At 40.9% G+C, this 24,016-nt stretch overlaps 1 protein-coding gene across 2 annotated transcripts in view; it reads left to right on the top strand.

The window, feature by feature from the left end:
• SLIT3 (slit guidance ligand 3) overlaps positions 1-24,016 on the top strand; it is a 474,203-nt gene that overhangs the window by 10,736 nt on the left and 439,451 nt on the right. For both annotated transcript variants that reach the window (XM_064388141.1, XM_064388139.1), the window contains exons 3-4: positions 11,517-11,588; positions 14,185-14,256. In XM_064388141.1, the coding sequence (XP_064244211.1) occupies positions 11,517-11,588; positions 14,185-14,256 (144 nt within the window). The remainder of the gene's footprint in view (positions 1-11,516; positions 11,589-14,184; positions 14,257-24,016) is intronic.

Below are 24,016 nucleotides of genomic sequence, written 5' to 3'. Positions count from 1 at the left end.
CTGGGTGTGCACTGGGCAATATTGAGCACTTCTTCAAATATTTTAGCAGCTTTTTAAGTTCAAGTAGTACTTGGTTGTCTGTCTGCCTAAGAGGGTTTTGGGTGTTAGCATTAAATGCAGTGTCATATGTTACAAGATACCAAACTAATGAAAAAATGTGACTTTACTTGGAAGAGTTTTTTCCACAAATAATTTGTCCCAAAATATAAAATATTCCAATTCCTAACTTCAGTTTTCCTTTGAAGATTACAAAATGCTTATCCAATAATGGAAGACTCTTCCTTAGAATTTTATATTGTGTTCCTTGGGAAGGGCTGTCTTATCCGAGGTGGAAGAACAACAAGTTCTGCATTGTTATCCATTCCCTATATTAGAATATAATTTAACTTTGCATTAATGAATTTTCTGCTCTCCCAATAAGGAAACAGCATTTTGCCCATTCTGTCTGGATTAGGATAGAGCGTGTAGCACAAAAAGTTCACATAACAGATGTGATCACAGGACATCCAGCCCATTAAAGTAATCCTGCATATGTATGTGCTGCTTGTCCACGGCTATGGAGACAGCAATGTTTAATTAAAGCAGTTGTGTTGTTTAAATATGACTCTGAGAAATCTCAGCAAGGACAAGATGAGTCCAGAAAGCAGTTTGTGCCTTGTGCCTTCCTGTTTGTCCTGAAGCACGTTTTGCCTGGACTTCAGTGGGAACTTAACTTATGGATTTTCTCCAGCTCTGTTGTGATGGTTTTGTTTAGACTGGGGAGGCATTATATTAGGAAGGTTTTTTTGAAATGCTGATTTTGGCAAAACCTGGGTGAAACATCTTTCTTTGGGGAGGGCAGCAGTGGTTACAGCATCACTGAACAATGTGGGAGCCTCTGGGTCACAGGCTCGTGTGAAATTGCAGTGGAGTGGTGAGAAGAGGCCCTGGCAGTCTCATCCTCTTGAAGTGGTAGAGCTGGTTAGAGGTGGGGTTTGGAGAGCACAGCTGGGCACAAGAGAGAGCTCATTGTGAGGCAATGGTGCAGGCAGGCAATTGTGCATTTCTGAAATGCCTAGATAAATGCAGCAGGGAGCTTAGCTGGAGACCAGAAAAAAAGAGGTGAAAAAAAAATGATGGAAGGGAAATTCTTGAGCAAAGAGAGCTTGTTTTCCAGAAGTGGAAATAGATACTGAGAAATAAGGCCCTAAGGGAAAGGCTGGTTCTTCAGAGAGATGAAAACACACATCTGGATATAAATTTCTCAGATAAGAATGTGAAAGTGTAGGAAACAGCCCAATGATCCTTTGGAGCTTTGAGTTTTAATAGATAACATGTGAAAAGGCAGCAGAAGATAAGGAGCAATCAGAAGGGTTTTATGGATTTTTGGGGGTTTGTTTGGCATTGGTTTTGGTTTTATGTTCATTTTTTTACCTCTGGAAAGTTTTTTAGCTAATTGCTTATGAAGTTTTTTAGAAGATGAAAATGGATTGTTCCCAGTTAATGTTAACTTCATTTTATAGAATAGATAATTTCCAAGCTGGTTCTTCCATAGCCCTCATGTATGCAGCAAAGTGGTTTTATAAGCATGAGGAGTTTCAGTAACTTGAAACATCAGATTTCTGTGCAAAGGCTTTAGGAAAACTTGAGTTTTGTGTGCATTTAGCAAACACTGTGGAATCAATTCAGCTTTAGTGCAGCAAGTAAAAAACGAAAAGTGGGATGAGGATGGGGGACAAGGAAGGTGGGAATCCACTCAAGAGTGAAGAAAATTGCTTGTAAATTGGTTGCAACATCTGGTTGCTAACATCAAGTCAATACAGCCCTTCCTTCAAAATTCACTTTACATATTAAAACTGTCCTACGCATTTTATTGCAAGGTTTTGGCTTCCTCTGCTCCTCAGTGGCCTCTGCAGACATGTTACACTCAGTGTGGTGGTGCTAGGAATGAATAGAGTTGGTGAAACTGGATGCTTTTTACATTAAAAAACCAAAGCCCTGAACAGCAACAAAAAGAAAAACCCCAAACATAAACAGAGATCTCTCTTACCTTTCCAGGAAAAGATCTGGGAAGGGTTTCTAGTCTGTGCATGTCTGAAAGTGAGCAGGGTGATGAAATCAAGGCTTGGTTTTCATGCCAGCCTTCACTAAAATAATTTGTTTGTTCATAGAATGTCTTTCCAAGTTATCAAGAATTTACAGCAGTGAAGAGCAGGTGTGAAATATGGCAAGTCTGAAATATCAGGGTGTCTGCATTAGTGGAGAGCACCCAAACCCTGCCGTTTCTTCACTGTGATCTTTTCAGCTGTTAAGTGAAATAAAAATAAATTAAAGCAATGTGTGTTTTGGTGAAGTTTGCAGCAATGCTTTTTGCCCAGATGAGTCCAGAAGTGTCAAACACTGAAGCACATCTCTGTTGATATCCTGGTGAGGCTGTCCATGTGGTAGCTGAGTGAAAATATGAGCAGAGAATGCTTGACATGGTCTGATTTCTGCCTTTGTGGCAGGCTGAGCTTTGGAACAGCCCTGGGCTGGTCTGGCCACCTGAAATCCCTGGAACCAGCTACTCCTGCTGGACATGGAAGAAGAGCCCAGTCGGAGGAGTTAAGTAGGAATGGCTAAACGAGATCAAGAATTGAAAAGAGTAAAGAAGTGACCTTTTGTCTGTGCAGTTGTTAACCTTGGGGTTTAATTTTTAATATGAATTAAAATGATGCTTCAGCTAACCTGACACAGAACTGTACTTGCTCCTCTTTGTGATGTGCACATCCTTCCTTCTTCATATTAAACCATGTTTCTGTAGCAGCTGTACTTTAAAGTTTTTTCTTTTTTCTTTTTATGCTTCATATTTAGTTTTCTGCCATTCCCTGAACGCCCCGCAAAACAGAAGACAGCAAATACTTGTTTTACTTTTTCCTTTGCAGAAAATGTAGACTCGTGGAATCACTAATGTTGGAAGGGACTTGATGCGATCTCCTTGTTCAGGCTGGGCTCAAAGCAGAACATGGAATTCAGACAGAAGATGTCTGTTTGGGTCTTGAACACCAGAAATTGCCTCCTGTAGTATTTGCAGTGACTTTTGCAGTACCAGTCTGAGGCTGCTGCTGAGCAGCCTGCCCTTTGCCATTTTGTGCTTTTTAACCTTCTCAAGGCAGAGGTGACTTTTGCTGTGTTGGAGGTGTCGGGGCAAGGCTGGGCTGTATCAGCCTGACCTGTTCCCAGCAGCTGAGTCCTGTCTTCCTGCAGGTCAGGAGCTCTCAAGGGATGTTTGACTTGTTCCTCTGCCACTCCTGGCTGTTCCTCTCCCCTTGGACACAGAACATGGGAGGCTGTGCTGGTGAAGGCTCTGAGCACCTCAGTCTGTCACTGAACCATCACATCTTGTTCATTATTATATTATTTTAGTTGAGGTGTTAGGGCGTGGATTGGACTCAATGATTTTGGAGGTCTCTTCCAACCCAGTCATTCTGTGAATTATTTTATAGCTGATGCCCTGCTGGGAGCTTCTCTTGGTGACCCTTGCCAGCTTGAGCTCCAGATGAGCTTTGACTTTGCTCAGACCATCACTTGAGGTCTGGGCAGTGTTTCTGCACCCTGGGTGCTGTTTGTCCTCTCCCTGCTGTGCTGGGGCTCCATCACCAGGTGCCTCCTCAGCCCAGGGGTGCCCTGGCACTCGAGGAAGTGCCAGGACAGCCTCCACCCCTGCAGTGCCTCTGTCCTTCACCAGGGCACAGGTGACACTGCCAGAGGAGATCTGGAGCACATCAAGAGCCAGTACAGACTCTGGGGACAGAGGTGAAGGACACAGAGTATAAAATGTACTGTTAAACATTATGCTGTCAGCATAACAATTCCTTTATGTGGGTAATGAAACCTGTACACTCTAATTATTAGACAGGAATTCCTGCAGGCTGAGACAAACATGTATTTCCTTGGAAGAAGCAGAATACTTGAATTACTCAATCCATTATTCTGCTTTCTGTGGGCCTTGGTGTGACTTCCACTGCAGTCTGCTGTGGGGAATTCAGCCTGGAATTCAACTGCACAAGTTGCAAAAAGTGAAGGGTTTTTTTTCGCCTGGATATTTCTTAACATTTGTAGTTTGCCAAATATTTTTTTTTCTTATTTTTATAAGGATGAGGGCAGAAGTGTGTTGTCTGCAAGCAGTTCCAGATCATTTGGACACTTAATGTGTGTTATTAACCAAGCACCGCTGTAATGGGCTTAAGAATGGACAGCTTATTCACAAAATTAGGGCACTTAACCTCGAAGGTCCGTTTTTCTCATTGTTCAGACAGAAAGAAAACAGTCTGACTCATACCTGAAAGCCTTCTCTAATCAGAACGGAGGATCTAACCTTTTTTGAATTAAAAGCTGTCGTGTAGGTGTGTTACAAAACTATGATGGACTGCAGCATGGGATTTGCACACTCCAACTATTGTGTGACTGTTTAATTGCTGTTTAAATTTTCCTGAGGACTGAAACTATCCAGGGTCACACACGTGGTATGCAACAACTACAGCAAAAATTCAGAAATGTTGAATAGTGAGTTGATTGTTACTCTCGTATGAGGTGTCCACATTGCTGGATCCCAGCATTTCTGTGTGGATCTGTGCAGTTCTTGTTGCTGAAACTATGCAGAATATTTGGAAAGCACTGCTGGTCGTAACAGGGCTTGGTTTTTTCTCTTAATATTTTTCCACCTGTGCCTTGCTCTTACTGCAGGTCAGGGAAGGGGGTCTGCAGTCTGTGAGCTGCTGGTTATAGTTTGCAGTAGGATCTCCCCTTAACCTTTCTTTAATTTAAGTTCAACAAACCCAGGTGTCTCAGCCTCTGTTCAAATGTCACCAGACAGCTTCCTGAGAGTCTCTTTCCTGTCCTGAGAGCCTGCACTGGCCCAGGACTGCAGATGGGCTGTCAAAAACCCACAAGACAAGACAGCAGTGAATTATTCCAAATTCTCAAGCCCTCTGTCTGTGGTTGAGGTGGCCTTTGCTGCTCCAAGGGCCACTGCTGGAGTTCTGGGGCACAGTGGGACTCCAGGAGACTTTGCTGCAAAGCATCTTCCTGCTCATGCAGTGCCCACCCGGGCTTGTTGCCTGAGTTTATTTCCTCTCAGGTGGAGTGCTTTTTATATTTTTCTTCTATTGAACTAAGTGATGTGAAAGGTTCAGAGAGTGCCAGTCTTTCTAGAGCTCAGTAGAAATAAAAATAAATTCTCATGCTCCTTTGCAAAGTCAGCTGATAAGAAGGAAAAAATAACTTGAGTCTTACAGAGATGAAATGTACTATTTTTTAAAAATTGGAATTACCTCAGCTGAATATGATTTTGAAGTTTTTGTCTTTAGAAGTGATGTTCATACTTGCCCATGTGATTTGGAAACTAGTGGAATTTGTGTATTTCATAAAACCCAGTCCCAGGAATTCATTTCCTGCATTGCAAAACTTGAGATGAAAATATGTTCAATCTGAAGATATGCAGATTGTGCTGCCAGAGGGCTTCAGGATAGTGTTATAATTGAGTAGTTTATCACAGTAACTTTGAAGTTCTTGGATTGAAGGCAAAAAAGAAAATTGCCAAGTGCTTTCTGTTGGGAATTATGGTCATTTAAGGTTAAGAGGCTGGTGGCAGTTCATACCCATTAGAGAAAATTAGCTGCACAGCAGAAATCCTGGAAAATGTTTAAAATAATAAAACAGACACTGGGTGTGTGGAGACTGGAAAGGGCAGCCAGAATCTGTTGTGTGCGTACATTCACACATGGGTGTGCATTTTTGTCCCTTTCCTGGTCCTGGCTTTAACATGGTCCCAAACCAAGAGCTAAAGCACTCCTAAAGAGGGGAGGCTTTACTGAACAGCTTTTTTGCCTCCAGCCCTGCAGACACTTTTCCTAAAAATCAAGAAGGTTTCCCTCATGGCTTTTAAGTTTCTGGAGTGCAAGAGATAGCTAGATCAAGGGTGAAAAATTCATTGCTGTGGAAAATGCAGGTTTGTTCCAGCTCAGGTGCTGCGTGTTACCTGGGGTGGTGACAACAAAGCACAGAAGATCTTCCAGGGGATGACTCAGCTGCTACTCAGGATGCTTTGGGCTGACAAAGTCCTTTAGCAGTGCAGTGACACAGAAAAAGCCTTGTTTCTCAGGAGTGAGGGCTGCTCTAAAGTTACTTGGAGGAATTGGGCTAATGAAAAACATCAGCAACTCCTTAGATCCAGGAATCTGGATTAATTCATTATCACTTGAATTTTGGCTCCCATGTTTTCAATGTAGGTTTGCCATTTCAAATAAACCCTTTGGAATGTGGTACAGATTAATCATAGCAAAGGATGTGTGCTGTCACTTCAAAACAGGTGCTCTTAAGTTTCTTGGGAAATTATTTTTCTTCTATTTTTCATGAACATTTGGAAGTTGCATGAATTGTGTCCGAGGTGAAGTTTGTTTTGATGGGAATTTTAGATGGTGTGTCGGATCCTGACCTGTTTTTAGGGGGAACAAGAGAGGTTTTTATTAGTTCCTAACTTTGTTCTGTGACACACAAATTTTATGCATTCCTTCTTGGAAAATACAAAAAATGAGGTGAAGAGAAATTCATCTTCCCTGTAGATTGTGGGGTGTTGGTTGAATCAAGATTCCTTTCAGAGTCTTGGGTTCTGGGCTGATTTGTTTGTCCCTGCTTTGAACTGGTGTGTGGTAACCACTCTGAGAATGTAACAGGAACAGAAACTCAACTTTGTGTTTGAGGTTCTGTGACTAGAAATGAATATTTACCTTACTTAGGAAGCAGCTGGACAGGAAAGAATCCTAGTGCTGTTTAACTTGGGTAAGAGCTGTTTTTTGAAGTGTATGGCAGTTCATTTTTCCTTAAATACAGTTTCCCTACTGCTCTTATTGAATTCTTTATTGATGTAAATGAAGAAATATCTGAGACTGCAATTAAGTCTGGTGCTCCTTCTCCTTAGATGACAGGTTATTTTTGTTTTCCATGGATTTTCATTTTGTGTAATGTTGTCTTGTTATCTTAGGTTAAAGACAAATAATAGTTTTTAGACAATAAATATTTTTCAAAATACTGCCCATCTAGGACTTGTGTTTGTCACTGAAATGCAAAATCAGCTACTGCCATGAAATTCTTGGGCATCAAGGGTCTTTAGTTTTGTTGTTAGGAATGTCACTGCTTGCTAGATAGGGACCTGAGAATTCTCTGAAATAGAGGCAAATTTATTGTTTTTGAGCAGTTATTGATAATAAATGGCTTTAATGAAGTGCAACAACTGTGTTCCTTCTAGAAAGAGAACTAAATTTAGGCAATTTCTTTTTTGACCAAAAGGTAACAGAATTAGGCTTGAAGTCTGGTAGTTTTTCAGGTCAGAAAAAAATACTGTTTTTTTTTAAAGCACAGAACAGAACCTTGTGTTAAAGCAAGCACAGCATTTGCAGTAAGAACATCAGAATGAGTGTGTTTTGTCTGCCCATGAGTTTGTGCCCACGTGTCAGAGGCTGCAGAACCAAAGCATGACAGAGCTGTAGAGAGAGAACTGGTTTGTGCTTTAGTAAGAGTCTTCAATTTGGCTTCTGTGTGCCTGGAAGAGCACAACTGGGCGACCAGAGCTCTGAAATGAGCAGCTGATTAAAGGACCCCAAACCCACAGTCTTGAAGACGTTGAGGAATTAAGTTAGGGATTGACCTGGGTATGTTGAAGATTCACAACTATGATGAGGGCCCAAATTTTATTGTCCAATTATCTTGGATGTTATAGTAGAGAGAGGGTTCAGATGGCAGCAGAATAACCTCTGACTACAGTGGGAACTTGTAGTCTAGTAGTGTTGCTGTGAATTTTTACATCCTTGTATATCAGAGGATTTGAACATTGTATAAGGCATTTTCATTTGTACATACCTACAGAATTATTGAGCTGAAGATTGTGCAAGACTCCAGCATCTGATTGCTGTTGTTATTGGCTGTCCTGTAGGAGCTGCTGTGCTGATTGTGGGGGTGATGGGGTGTCAGCTCAGTCCTGACTCTGTGCAGCGAGGGGAGGGAGGCTCCCGGGGTGAGGGGCTGCCACTGCCAAGGCTGCAGAGCCCGCAAGGCAGGAGCACAAAGTGTGAAGGGACAAGTGGATTTACTTCTCCAGTCATGAGCTTCATCCAGTCCAAGGAAGAGGGTGGGGGCTGAGACAGCGTCCGGATGTTTTGGAAGAGTTGAGTGGCTGAACAGAATAATTATCAACTGAAATTTAAGTAGTGTAGCAGAGGAAATCTGTGCACTCCTGGGAATGCTGGTGCTTTAAGACATTGAAAAGTCTGTCTAAAATTCACTTGATTGTCTTTAGAGAAGAATGAAAGATGAAGCAATTCAGAGGAATTATTGCAATGAAGCAGGATTTGCTCCAGTTGCTCCAAGCATCCCTGTTTGTAATAAGTGTGTATGTTGTGTGACTCAGTCTTCTGCTTCTACAAAATATGTGTTGAATTAAATTGTTATTAGAACATAGCAGGACATGTTTATGAGTAAAGCTCCCTTAATAGCTCATCTGAACTCACTTTCATGATGTCTTGTACCATTCCAGTCCAATTCATGTTTCTATTCTCACTGAAATAATTCCTTCCACGTCTGTTTTCTTAAAGTTACCACTGCAGCTGCACTGTTCTTAGCATGCTTTTTCCTACAAAGTATGTTAAAATAAATTAATAAATTGACAAGACAGACCTAACGTCAAGAGCTTTACCAAAGCTGGTATAGATGTAATTTCTGATTTCTTTTTAATGGAGTGATAATCAACTTTGCTGCTGACACTCCAGCAGAGATGTGCATTCCTTAGTGGAGTTTTCTTAGCTGTTTTTAATTGATTAGACTATCTTATTTGAATGTGAAATGACCAAGAGTAGTAGCTGGTCCTGTGGGATAGATGTGTTGAGTAGGATTCAAGATCTTCTTGGCCCCACATACTACTCAAAATGCAGGAATTCTGCAAAATAAGAATATTATGTAGAATTATTTCATCTGCACATAGATATGTGTTGAAGTGAAATATAAATAAATTTGCCTGCATGGTATTATTTTCCTCATATCTTAGACCCAGATGATTTCTTTTCCAAGAAATCTGTTTAGTTCCAAGAGTCCTTTTGAACACTGATGTGTTTGAAAGCCAACCAAGATTACATGTTAAGGTTTAGTTCTTTGTAGTTGAAACCCACTAGTGAGCCCATAATCAGCTGCCAAACTTTATAAAGGAAACATAAAATATTATGTTGCCCACAAATACCAGCTGTAAACCACTAATGTCTGCATTAGTTCAGTAACTTCAGAGTCACAAAGTTTAATTGACTAATGGGGTAACCTGTGGCAATCTGCTGCTCTGCAGCAGCATTAGACCTACTGTGAGCAGGAGGAGGAAATTTTACATAGTTCATCACAGTTTTAGTCTGTTTTTCTTCAAATGGCAGATAAGCCTTGAGGCAGAGCATGCTGGAAAAAGCAAATGTTCAGAAGGTAAACACTGTTTTTTAAAACAGACAGAGGCTGCAGTTAGGGTTTGAGCAGAGTGAACTACATGAGGAATGTTTCTCTTAAGGTTAGGGCATGGTGCAAGTAATTGGAATAACAGAAATGGAAACCTTTCACTTAGACACTAAACTCTGTAAGTGATTAATAGGATGATTGATATTGTGTATACAGGATAGGCTGTGCCAATCTGCAGGAGGAGAGGAAAAAGCGATCTCAAGATATGTGCTGATCAAGGAATGTTGAAGTCTTTCAGAACAGAGAGCTGCAGATTTCCCCAGGGGAAGAATGTTGAGTGTTCCTGGGGAGTTGTGCTCGTGTGTGGGACTGCTGTCTCACACTGGGTGTGGTGGAGAGGTTGCTGTGTGGATGGCAGGAGTGGTGGTTCTGCATGCTCTTGAAGCCAAGTAAAGCTGTGCTGGGATCAAGTCTTACCAAAATACACAAAAAGCGGGGCCGTGGACACCGTGTTGCTCCATGTCCCTTGGCTGGCTCCTCTCTGCCTTGGGGGATTCCAACCAGCTTAATGCTGTGTTTTGCTAGAGCTTCTCTGAGATAAAGGGAAAGCTTGTGATGGAATGCCATGAAAAGCAGATGGGGAACAACATGCAAGTCAAACACCGGCTATTTACGCGTTGCTTACTCCAGACGTAATTCTTTCCAGTGTTTCTTGCAATCAGCTCACTGGCACACCAGTGAGTAGTTAATGATGCACCAGGGTAGAAGAACTGAACTCAGAACAGAAGAGGAAATTAAGCTGGAAAATCTGAAAGATGTAGGCAGTGATTCAAAGGTATTGGGGAAAAGCACAAGTGAATCGAGAGGACAAAGACAAATGGAAGAGAATGGCTGGTACAGACAGTGAAAGTGCCCTGTACAGGCTTGGTGGTTTCTTTTCTTCAGTGAGCCTTTTAAAACACAGCTGACATAAGTGAAGTAGGGGTACAGTCTGTCTTGTTCATATAGCTGAAACATAGGGACCTTTTTCCCCTAATTTCCTTGTATTTATCCTTACTTTCCATCTATGCTTTCCTGACAGGAGAATGTTTCTTGAATTAGCAAAATGTCTCGTGCTAAGACACATGAACTGAGGCATATAGTTTGTAAAATCTGTTTATAATCCATTTTATGACTTAAGGATTTTATTAGTAATATTTTGATGTCTGTCAATAACCATTAGAAGCAAATTCCCAAATTCCAATATTCTTAAACACTTATTTTGTGCTCTAGTGCATTACATACTGCTTCAATCCAGTTAAAGTCTTGCTTGTATGTGAGACTCATAGAAAGATTGATGTCCAATGTTTGAAAAAGTTATGCCAAAAATATTATACATTTTGTGTCTACATGCCATATTTTTGATGGCATGAAGAGCAGAAAGGAAGACCAGCTGTTTGTCTTGTCCCTGTTGGATAGCACTAGGTCAGGGAGAACAGTGTGGACAGGACTGAGAACCATGAAATATCTACAGCCAAGTAATAGGGCGTGCTCAGCTGGCAGGACTTCAGGGGCTCTTGGAAAAGGCAGGTCCAGAAGGGAGAAAATGGCAAACCAGGTCCTGTGGCACAGTGAGTGTTCCAGTCAGCTGGGTAGGAGCACACTAAGGAATCCCTGAACTAAGCTGTCCTCTTTTCATGCTCTGTGTGGCCAAAGTTTCTGCAGCAGGTTGGATTCACTTGGGTTTAGAATAATTTTGGGGCCCTGTACACTTGTTTCAGTTGTTTTGTACTAATTGGGTCTTGGATATGTACAGCCTCTTACAGAATTGTAATCTCAGGGGGAAAGAAGCATATAGTGAGCACTGACACTAGAACTAAAAATGGGAGAAACTTCATCTCTGAGAACAACTTAGAGGAGGAGGAGGCAAAATGCATCGTGATTGATGACTTGCTTTTTGAGATTTTAATGCCTTTAGAGTTTGTTTGTACAGTTTGAGCAGCTTGTGGATGCTCCAGTGATGCAGATACTTTCTGCTAATGGAATTTTGGATGTCAGTTATGGTGTCTGAATGCTGCTTTCTTTTACCTCTGCAGGGATCTAGAAAAAAATAACATCACCAGAATCACAAAGACGGACTTCACGGGGCTGAAGAACCTTCGTGTCTTGTGAGTATGACACAAAACTTGTCTGGTTTTTACAAGACTATTTTAGGGTGATACTCCTTAGAATTCAAGATCAAATTCTAGTAATTTTGGCACATTTGTTGGTATTCTTTTAGAATACAGTTGTTGGTATTCTTTTAGACCAGACAACCTGAACAGTTTGTCATGTGAAACAGTAAATTTTAGTTCTGTACTAAAGTGACTGTAGTGTCAGAGCTGTTCAGTTGTTGCTTGCTAGCTTTGAATAAGTCATGTGCTAAAGGTTTTGATCTGCTTTGCAATCACTCATGCATAAATCACTTCTCTTGAGACATTAGCAAATGGGACTTTCAGATTTTGGCCACTGTGAGGTACAGTCCCATTAACAGCATTCTGCATAGTCTTAAGCAGAAGTTGATCAAGAATAGCTGTAGAGCTGGAACACAAGGAAACTGGTGAGGTTTTTGGTCTAGTATACAGTGATAAATGCAAAGGTTTCAGCTGGTGCTGTCTCATGAGCTCAGTATCTGTCAAGAGCTTAACCATACCTGCAGATAGGCCTGGAACGTCAGGCTGCAGACTTTGTCATTCCTGGGTTCCTGTTTACATGAACCTCAGACTGAGTTAGTGAGGAAGTTTTCCTCTGAGTATCTTCTAAAACAAACCCCAAAAGCTGCAACTGTTGAACTGTTACAGTTCTTCAGTGGTAATTCAAGTAATATTTAAGTCCTGCTAAGGAAAAGGTGAGTCTTTGCTCCTGCTACCTCAACACTTGGGAACAAGTTGTCATATACAGGAAACACCTCAAATCTATGGGAAGACTTTTTGTTCTTGTGGTGCTTCTCTCATCTCTAGCAGAGGAGTTGTTTAGATTTCCTTGGCTCCCATCCCAGCTGTCAATACCATTTTGGGAGTCTATTAAAATACATGTTCTATACTATATTAATGCCAGTAGTTGTTTCAGTTTGGTTGGGTTTTCGCAGGGTCAGACATTGCTTAAAGCTGCTGCAGTCTTTTATACCTTCAAGAATAACCAAAATGTACAACTGCCACCTTTAGAGCTTTTTTTGGTGCTTTTGTCCTGTGTTCATTTCAAGTTTATCTAACTCATTTGCTCAGACTTTGACTAGCATGGTGTCTGCCACAGAAGTCACTGGAATAAAACATCCTTCAGATTTTTCTTAACTTTTCTTTGGCTTCTCTTATGGTCGTTAATAATTCTTTTACTAAACCCCTGTTTTTCCTTTTTTCCCTTCCTGCCCTGTTTGCTGTGGGGTACAGTGAGGAGACAGAAATCTTCAGCCTGCCCCAGTGTTCCTAGAAAGGTAGCATAATTCTGTTTGCACACATCAGAATAAGGACTAGGAGCAAGTGACCTGGAAACTCACAGTCCTGTGCAGCAGAAAAAAATCCTCCAGTCTCAAGCAAACACCACACATTAAAAATACCCCTTTGTGCACCTTCTCCTTTCATCCCCTCCAGCTTCATCCTTTTCCCTTCTCCTCATGCAGTTTTCCTCATGTCCTTTAAGCAGCAAGAGTGTCTCATTCACGTGCTGGAGTTTTGTAGTTTTATATTTTCATCTTCTTGGTGTTACCTGTGCAATACTCTCTTGCTGTCTGTGCCCTCAGCTCCTATCCAGTCACCAGCTCTGAGCATCCCCAGAGGATTGAGGGCAGAGGAGTGGCTGTTGAGCAGGCAGGAATGGTGTTTTATCCTGGTTTTCCCTGGGTCCAGACTCTTCAGAGGTGTTTACACAGAATGTCCAGAGGTGTTCCTTGCTCTCCCAGAAGCAGGGATGGATGTGTGCTGGAGGGAGGGAAAAGGTCACTTCAGATGGGACTGCTGGAATCTCTTTTCCTTGGCTTCCACTTCACCTATCAAAAGCACTTCTGCAGTGGCAGAAATTTTGGCATTTCTGAATGGCAGCCATCCCCTGCACACTGCAAATCAGAGAGAAGTCCGTGTCCTTTGCTTGTAACTTGTCCCATTGTTGGTGCCAGGTGGAGAGAAAAGCAGGATCAGCCACAGTGGAAAGCTGGCCCTGTCCCAGGTGTTCTTGCTCCCTGTCCCAGGTGTTCTTGCTCCCTGTCCCAGGTGGTTTCACACCCTGTTGCACAGTGGGTGTAGAGTTGGGTCACAGCTGCTGTTCCTGAGGGTGGAACCCCTTGGGAGTGCTCACAGAGGATTTGCTCCAGAGCAAGCCTGAAATCAGTGCAGAGCAGAGTCTGGACAAAAACCACATTGCCACTGAGTGGGTTCCTGTTGTGGGCTGCAGAATTCAGTTCTCTCAATTATGGCACACAAATGTCCCAGAAAGATGAGGAATGTCCCCTGGATGTAACCACCAGCCTCCAGACCAGCACCTTTCTGAGCAAAATGTGGTTACAGAGGTTTAGGAACAAAAATATTTACCAAATGTGGAGGTCAGGAGGAAAATTTGGAATAAATTTCCTGTTAGTGACCAAGAGAAACAGTGCTCCTCTGCCCTGATTATTTCAATAATCTCCAATTAAAACTGGTATTGATACTTAGGTGAAAAGCATTTTGATAATGTTTGAAGAGAAGTGGGGATGCTTTTCTATTTTGTTAAAATTAACTGGTATTTCTGGAATTGCAGACACTTGGAAGAAAATCAGATCAGTGTGATAGAACGTGGAGCTTTTCAGGATCTGAAACAACTTGAAAGGCTGTAAGTATCTGTATTTATACCTATGAAAAAGCTGCACATTTTCTACCTCAATCTCAATGGTCATCCATAATATATAATGATAATAAAATTAACTTCCTTTAAGAAAGAGAGAGATGAGTACCCACCTAAATTAAAATAGGCTCTTAAAGACAGCTGAATTTATATTACATGATAGCTAATACTTGAAATTAAATGTAGAGTGGCTGCCAAGAAAATAGAACTGGAAGTGAAACCAGAGTTTCAATAACATTACCAGAAGGACATTATCTGGGCAAGTCTTAAAATTGGTATGTCAGGGAAGGATTTTTTAAAAATAATAATTTCATATTATTGAATATTTTTGTATTTTATATATGTCTGTCCTGATGGAAATGTAAATTTTCTCCTTTGAGAACCACAGTATTCCTAAAACTGCCTTTATATTTAGTTTTCTGATTTGCTTCATTTCCTCTGAAACAGCATAATGCCAGTGATAGCAGTGGACTCCAGGGTATCAAGGAGGACTCAGTGGAGGATGGATTGTAGAGTTCCTCTGCTTTTGATAGCAATTAAGTTAATTTCTTTCATTTTTTTGGAGAAGGTGAATGTAAGATGTCTCTTAATTTGGAATAAGTTTATAGGAAACTCCTGGCCCTGCAGGAGTATAAATTTAAATATTTAAAAGGACAAAGTTAATTCTGCACCCAATTGCTGCTCTTAGCTGGGTGTGCTCCTGTTCATCATCATTAATTCTGTCTGTTTATGGTGAGAGCAGAACAAAATCTCTGTAAAACTGAAATACCTTGGAGGATTGTTCTTTGTTAGAGGTAGGTGACCAGAACAATATCCCAAGCTGGTTTGGAATGCAGGCTTTTTATGCTTGGTTGGTAACTGTTATCTGCAAGGCATTTCTTGTAGGACTTGTTATTTTCCCATTGATATTTTCTAAAGCAGCTTTCAAGAGTTAAGTCCCCACCAGCAATTATTCAAGAGAAGTCTGGAGTATTGAGCTAATGCTGTGCTAAAGCTGTTTCAGATGATCTCAGGATTACATTTGCATTTGAGTTGTTTAATGAGTGTGCTGAACATTTAAAATTAATTTACCCAGTACTTTTGTCATGAATCAGAAAGCTCCATCTATGGCAATAAAGGAGATGAGTTTTAAATCCTAACAGATTTGCACCTATATTCAATTAGAAGGTAATTTCAGGTGCAGAGTTTTGCCATAGCTGATTTATTTCAGAAAAAAAACAACCTAGCTTAATTTTCTAAAATTAAACATAGCCTGACATTGTAGAATAGTTTTTTTCACATTATATATCATTGTGAAGAGTCAGTATCGTAACTACCAAGTCCTAGCTTTAAGCTCATTTTATATACATGTGAATACATACATAAATAAATCTTTCTCATACCTATATTTAGATAAAGATTCATGTAGTTTTCTAATACCTATATTTAGATAAAGGTTCAGGTAGTTAAATTTTGAAAGAGTTTTGAAAAACTTCCAGGAGAAAGGCTGGCTCTTGGTAGCCAGAAACAAAACTCAAATGTCATCTGTGTGTTTCTGCAGAGCCTGCTCTGCCAGCAAATGAAAACAATATATATTGTGAAAGCAGAAGGCAGGAAATATGATACCTTTAATAGTGTCTCTTTAAGTCTGTGATGTTTGAAAGTCTCAGCTTTTTTGTTCTTCCCTGTATGAACTCTTAACTTGGCCTGCTCACCATACTGCATCTCTGCTTCTCTTTTAGGATTGCCTGTCATTAAAATATTTCCTAAATTAATATAGTATGAAAGGGAGGCCTGGAAACTTGCAAATTTTTGGTATTTTAGCTTAAATCATTTTTAGGACAAAACTATAAATCTGGCTTTTTTGCTATGAGGAGGCTTTGGAGAATGGACTGTGGAAAGTTTGGCGTAACTCACAAAGGCTAAATTGCAACATTTTAGGTAATATTAAAGCTATTTTATTAAGTATTGTCAAACATTGCAAAATGTTAATGAAGAAAGTATGTTGGTTGCATTAAAAAAAAACTGGCTTTTTTCCATTTAATTTCTTTCAAATAACAAATAAAAATCACTTACATTGCTTCGATTTTTGGAATAATGTTCTTTTTTGATCTATTGAAGTGGATGCAAAAGTAATCATTAACTTATTTTTAAACAAAGCAGCTGTACTGGGTCAAACTTTAAAGAACAGGAGTAATTTCTATTCCTGGCAGAATACCACATATAAAGGTTTTCATTCAAAGTAACAGGGGGAGTTCCACTCCTCATGGTAAGCTTCCAAAGGGCTTAGGCTCAGGTGAATATTAGAGCTCATTTTATTTTCACTTGTCTGGACATTGAAGCACTTCCATCCTTATTATCTGAGCAAATTAGCAAAATTTTGTTTGACATGTCCTGTAAATTAAACTTTAAATAAAATGTCTTTAGAGCTGATACCCACTGCTGCTAAATCTGCCATGGGGGTGGCCCTCCAGTTATTTGGATTTACTCTGATTTTTTGTTTTTGGTGGGACATTAATGCTTCAAATGCAAATAAAGGAGGATATGGTCAGAATTGAATATTGGCTCAATAAAATCTGGCCAATCAGTTGAAGAAAGAACATCATGCAAGGTATCTTGAATTGACAGACAGCACAAAGCTGGGAAAGGAAGCATTGTGGAAGTGGAAGGTAGAAACCACTTCATTTTTTGGCATGTTTGTACTCAGCACTTGGAAAGTGAAGGACTCTAACCCAAAATTCAGTGTGTTTGATGTAAGTTCTGCTGAATGCTAAGATTCAGAATCCTGAGAAAGACCAGTGGTGCTCACCACAGTGGAAAAGCCAAAATATTTCCAGTGCTTTTATTGCAGCAAGGTTGTAGAGCTTTATTCCAGAACATAAAGATTAGTGGTGAGGTACCGACCCCTATTTTGGATTTTAGCATTTCACTTTTATGCTTTGCTATTAACACAGTGTAGGATTTTAAGATAAATGATTATGAAATGTCACGTGCCAGGAGGATCCAGAGGCGAATTGGTGGGCCTGAAAGATGAACTGACATTTCTTCCAGAGCCAGATGTATGTCACACATTTATGTGAAAAATGAGGCAGGATATAAGACACCAACAGATCCTGACTTTTCCACGGCCAACTGCCAGAAATTGTCACGTAGCTCTGTAATCTTCAAAAGAATGGACTTTGGCTGATGGCTGCTTCTTTCTACTCAAATTAGTGTCTTTAGCAAGCATAAAAGATCTCAACATCTGAAAACACTAAAACTGTGTTTTTGTTGTTTAGGGGAGGGGGGAAAAATGTATAAGCGTGGCCAAATCAAATCTTCTCAAAGTTGGGAAAAATAATTAGCTCTAAGAAAATAGCAAAAAGCTAGAATCCAGATTTTAACCCTGGTATGGTTTTGGTTGGGTTTGTGTGAAGACACAGGTCAAAATGGAAATTAGGTTTGATTTTTAACTGCAGTGATGCTACTGTGCATTGAGTCTTTGTAAGCAGCTTCCCAAATGCTTGATTGAGGTATTAAAGTGTATTTATTTGGCACAGTGTACTGTAAAATTGCTATTAGTGACCAAAGATGCTAAGGAAAAGAATAAATTGTTATGTGGTGCTTCACAATCCGGATTTCATAAATTGAGATTGGACAGGCTTTAAATAAATCATGTAATACAAAAAGCATCTTCCACAATTACCATGCTGAGTGGAGAGGTTGGTAGGTGCTCCAGAGTAGCTGGGAAAGAAATAAAAGCATTGGGCAGCTCTTTGCTGCTGTAAACAAAGGCAATCCTTGGCAGCATGAGCAGAGCCTGGTGTTTACACAAGGGTGAGCAGTTTGGGTGTTCCTGCTGGAGCTGCATGCACTACACGTTTCAGAGGCACAAGGAGCTGTGAAGATGTCACACAGGTCCAATTTAACCTTTCAGAAAAAAAATTCCTTCTTGTTTTCAGTCTCCATTTTCCTGTGGTATGATGGATAACACATCCCGTTGGAAATCTGTGCTCATGAAAGGGATTTAGAGCTGTGACTGGGTATTTAACTGGCTTTAGCAATTGTGTGTTTCCCTCTTGCTGCTCCAGCTGCCACAGGTGGGTTGGGTTGGTTTAGTACCAGGTGTGCTGCCAGCCTGCCCAGGGGCTGCTGGAGGTGTCTCTGCACCCTGGAGTCCTGGATTTCTCTGCTTTCCCCCAAAGTCAGCAGCATCCCTCTGTCCCCTGAGGAACTGGGTGTGGGATATGTCAGAACCTGAGCTGCACTTCCCTGCAGGGCAGAACTGCTGCTGCAGGAGCTGCCTTCAGGGGAAAACAGTCCTGTGGGTCTAATCCCAGGTCACAGGCTGGGTGCCACTGGTGCCATCTTTTATAAATGGGGAAAACTCCTTCTATCAGAGACCACTTGGAAACTGAACCATTCCTTGTGGGAGCTGGCAAAGAATAAACTTGCATCTCTGGCAGAGATGCAATCAATATAAAAGAATAAACAACACTGAAATTCGGGCTGGGACACCTGGAGGTGTGTTCTGGTCTCCTGGTTAGGACAGATTAGCACTTAGTTCTTGTGCTGCCTGCAGCTGTGAGCTGAGCAGTATAAAGCTCTTTGCTGCATTGGCTGATGCCTGCACATTTAAGTAATACTTATTGATATTGGTTAATATTTAATTAATATTGTTGATAACTTTTTTTCCCCACATCCTCTGAGAAATTATTCCAGTCATAAAAAAAGAGTCCTGTAACCAATATCTGACAAAGCAATCTCTCTTACTTTGCATTTTCAAGCCAATTTAGCACTGCTTTTTAAATGAGTGTCTGTGTGACTGTTTACATTGTGAGAAGATCAACATGAGGAGCCAGAATGTTTTGGGTGGGAGTATCTGACAGGGTGCTATTGGTTTTATTCCTGGATGCTGATGGGACAGTCACGGAGAATGGAGCACTTGGTGCTGCAGAGTTTTTACAGTATTATTTGAGTCCCTTCCATTTGTTTTTACTCTCAAGTCTGGGGTTTGTTCAGGGCTTCCCTTTCAGACAGCATCTCTGAAAAATACATAGTAAATTCATGAATTTATTTGAGGGACTAATTGTTTTAACTTGCATGGGTAGAGTCTGACTAGGTTGTTCAAGAATTGTGTTGATTTGGAGTGTGGCTCTGCAGTTTCTAGGGGCTGTAATGCACTTTTCACTGCTTAAGGGTGGGCCATATCATCATCACTACTTCATCTGCTGTGTCTGACCCTGACAGCAATAGAGTAGCAGCAACACCCTCATGTAGCAGCTTTCCATGTTCATAATATTCCTCATGTCATTGCCCAGAGCTGCCCAGTTTGATTCTGTTCTGGAGGGAGGCTGGGTCCCCTCTCAGTTGTACCCTGGGGTGTTCAGTTACCCTTGCTACAGAGTTCAGAGATCAGACTCTTCAAAGGCACCCCCCAGAGCCAGCTGAGAAACCCAGTGGGAAAGGTGGGGCTGGCAGAGGTGTAGAGGAGGGTGATCCACCCTTGCCCTGTGTGCCCTGCACATTGGCTCTGCTGAAATGGGGACTGGAGCTGCCTGGGCTGGGAGGCAGCCCCAGAAATGGAGATTTGCTCATTTGCACCTGCAGCAAGAAACTGAACTGCCTCTCTTTCCCAAATCTAATTCTGCCCCTGCTGACCTAGCTGACCACCTCTTAAGTATCAGGGGTGTGCTGTCCTTTCCAATGGAGAGAGCTGAGGTGCTTTGGCAATCCCAAATCAAATTTTAAAATAAATCATGTTTTATCATGCTTGGAGCAGAGGAATTTAATGGTCTTCCAGCTGCCCTTCACCCCTGCAGGAGCTCACACTAAATATCTGACTACAGAGGAAGTCACCAGTAAGGAATTCCTGTTTCTTATAAGACTTGCTTAACAAAACCCAGGCAAAATCAGCACTTCCCTGAGGAATGTGAACTATAACAAGAAGATAAAATAATAAATACAAATTTTATTCATGAGATATAATGGAAACTGCTATGCAAGATGCAGATGGTGCATTGCTGAGCTGTGTGGTTGATATTTTACATTTAGAATCACTCAGGACAATACCAGTAGTGAGGACAGAGTAGCTCTTGTGGATCCATATGGGGGAATGTGTGGCTACAAATAAAAGGATAAAACAGTAAAATAGATCTTGACAGGTGGAATGTGAGTAGTGCACTTCAGTCAGCCATGGGGGAGGAGTGCAGGTATTGCATCCAGTCCCACCTTGGCTCGAGCTGGCAGCTCACCTTCGTTAATTCTTGGAAGGAAGGAGGAAGCTCATTAATTGGGTATTGCTTTTGATTGAGCATTATGTGCTGCTCTTGGCTCAAACAGCCAAAATGAATGTTCCCAGGGTATGGCTCACATGCTTCCCTTATCTGTCAATAGTGTGCACTGGCTGCTCTGGAAGATGTCACTGAGATGTATTTTTCTTACGCTGTTTAAGTGCCAGTAATTGAGAGAAATGTCAGTCCGTTGTGTGAGTGATGTATCAGACATGGTCAGGAATGATTATTGTTCTTTTTTCTTTAAAGGAGCTCTCTTTTTCCTGTTCCCACACTTCAGAGATGCAATCAATATAAAAACTGGGGGAGGAGGGGGATTTGCGGCTCTTAGTACAAAAAGTCATTTTTTCTGCAAGGGAATGTGGCAAGATGTCTGGTACATACATTTCCATATAGAGTCAAGATTCTCACAACAGCTCAGGATGGGAGAAGATACTCCAGTAAAGCCAAGTTCACCCCAGTTCATATGGGGAATAAAGTATTCTATCATTTATAGTAATTTTTCAGAAGAAAGTGTTCACTTATTTTGGCTGTAGTACAGTGGTAGTGACCAGGAATGATAAATAATTTTCTGTGTACTGTGAGCAGTAAATGCACATCCCAAAATGAAGCACACTTAAAGTTTTAAGACTGTCTTAACATTTTATAGTCCAAAATACATGAATTTCCATTTGAATTTGATTGATTTCATATCTGTAGCCACCAGTTTTGACAGGAATTATTCCTAGCAACTCACTGAATTTTCTTCAAAAGATCTACCACAGGGCTGAGGTAACTAGAACCTTGCAACTAGAGAATTTAAGGTATTTTTTAGAAAAGCCAAATAAAAAATTGTTGTGTGTTTTGGTTTTTTTTTTAAACTCTAATAATATGAATTCTGTTCATGGTTAAAACTGAATATTGTGTAATATAAATGTGCACCAGAATAGCCAAGTAGCCTATTCACACAGAGACACTTCTGTAATGTCAATGCCTGAGCATCTCAAGATTAATTAGTGTTTATCTTCTCCTGCCAATAGGGGCTTGCAGGTAGAACTTGTTTATTTTTTGGGAGACAGAGTGGTTCAAGTGCAAGTATAGATCACTACTGGAGTAAGAGTGTGGTGAAATAAAAAAAAAAAAAGCTTGAAATGACTTCTAGAAGCCAAACCTGGGTCATTTTCAGATGCCCCCAGTCTGTGTTTTGCTTGTACAGAAACCACTGTCCTGTTCAGTGTCTTAATAAAGGTGGCTGTGGTTCTGTTCTAAGTATTTCAGTACTTTAAAGCACATTGTGAAAAGGTCAGCTGATTTTTAGAAGCATCACTGGGTAGAATATGACTTACACAAGTGTAAGAAAAAGCTGAAACATGAAAAAAATGTATCTGGGGCTTTTTTTGGAGGCAGACTTGGTCGTTCTGTGGGCACTGGGTACTTGGAAAAGAGCAGTGCTCAGCTGTGTCATGGGCTCTGAGCAGGGTGGTACCTCCCATGAGAGGCATCTGTGGCTTGGATTTTGATGTTGGGGTTTTTTTTCCTTATATTAAAAATCATAATTTCAGTTTTTATTGAAATTAATCAAGCACTGCTGCAAGCATTGAAATATATTTTCTGCACAGGTGAGCTGGTGTGGTGTGAGTACAGGTTATGTGCTTGAAATATTTTGTATTTCATAACATCCAGTTAGAAAAACCTAAAAATTGCCTTTTCGTATTTCACCCTGGTAGAATTATGACAAGCTGTCAATTTGCAAAAAAAATCCTGCATTTGCTGCACTTGAAGTTTGAGGACTGAAAATAGGTGCAGATGAATTGAGGAAGTCAGTCCCCCAGTCAGCCTGGCAAAACTTGCTCCAGGTGTGTCAGCTGTGTGATAATGTGTGTTCCTGCACCCCAGACACTTTTACTGGAATTGTGCTTGATGTGAGGGCACAGACATTCTGAAATGGTAAAAATTCCATCCTTCTACTATTGATGAGTGCCTTGCAAGGGGTAGGGCTTGTCCACACAATCTGGAGGTAAAATGGGGGGGGGGGGGGGGGGGGGCGGGGGGAAAGGTAGAAAAGGAGCCAGAGAACCTTGATGAGCTGATGCTTTGTGCACTACCTGCTGCTTGGGGTTTCTACTGGAACATCTTTATTTAGCAAAACAAAACAAAAAAAAAACAACCCAAACCCTACCAACCAAAAAAAATACCAACACCAAAAAAAAGTTGACTGTGTTAGTTATAAATTAGTTCAAAGATCAATCCCTGCCACTCTTTCTTTTCCATGGGTTTTGTCCAAGAACCCCATTTCTGTGGTTATTGTCATGGGACCCTTGTGAAATAAATTTTAAAATGGTACAGCAGCTGTCACTTCCTTATCCTTTGAGGCTATCCAGTGAATGAAATCATTTTAGGAAACCACTTCTCCTTTGGACATGTGTGGAGGTGATATTTTCTAATGGGGTATGTGCAGTTGGAAAAATGATCCTTCCTAGTTACTGCATTTATGTCCTGTGGGCTCCTAGAGGGCACTAATACCATCACATTTCATGGCTGCCTCTGTCTGTAGCACATAATTATATGGTTGCACATTACTCAGGCATTGCTGGACAGCCAAGCTCTTGGTTATGGCTGGTCCAAGAGCAAACCTTTTATTACTTCTGCAAACATTATTAAAAAAAAAAATTAAAAATTGGCCCCTCTTTTGCAAGGGAAGCCATTAGCAGCTCTGTCAATAGGCCAGCACAGGAGGAGTCCAAGCACAGGAAAAGTTCAGGGGAGGCTGAGGGCAGGGGCAAGGAGCAGGATGCAATGCTTCAGTGAGAGGGTTTGGTTTGCATTAGTACCTCTGACCAGGGCCACAAAACAATGAGGTTTATTTTAACAACATGAAAATAAATGAACCTGATTTCATCAAAAACGTTTTTGTAATAGGTCACTGACCCACAAGAACTCATGGAAAAACAAATTTGGGTCTCATTTATGCAGACAAGAGGTTCTGTAACCACAGGATCCTCGAGCTTCCGAAAGCAGTGGTTACAGAGCAAGTGGGGTGAGGACACTTCCACTGCAGTGAGCCATAACTCACTCGGAATAGCTGGTCACCACTGGACATTGCATCACAGCTTTTAAACATTATTCTTTTCTGTGGCTTGTTTGTTTGATTCTAGCAGGTTTTTTTATACTTGGTGAAGATTTATGAGGGTATTTGTTTAAGCAAAACACTTCAGGATTTAGCAGTCAGTTCTTCCAGATCTGTAGGAAATGCTTAAGTGTCTGTGTTGCTGTTGGGTAAGAACTGCTGCATCAGTGGTCTGGAATTATTTGGGTGAACTTTATTTAGCTTAAATAATTTCATCAAAAGGGTTTTGCTTCTTTGAGCTTCCTCATATTAGAAGGATTATGCTGCTTGCTGTCCCAGAAATACCATAAGTGTTGGCTGAATTTCATGCTGTGGAGCACAGCAATCCTTAAATAATCTTGCTCCTGAGTGAAACATGATGAATTCAAAGCACTTAACCTCCTTTTGTTCT

Source organism: Passer domesticus, chromosome 13 (assembly GCF_036417665.1).
Source record: "Passer domesticus isolate bPasDom1 chromosome 13, bPasDom1.hap1, whole genome shotgun sequence".
In the NCBI taxonomy this organism is placed as follows: domain Eukaryota; kingdom Metazoa; phylum Chordata; class Aves; order Passeriformes; family Passeridae; genus Passer; species Passer domesticus.
Note: the sequence above shows the minus strand (reverse complement) of the source record. Positions and strands in the feature narration are given on the sequence as shown.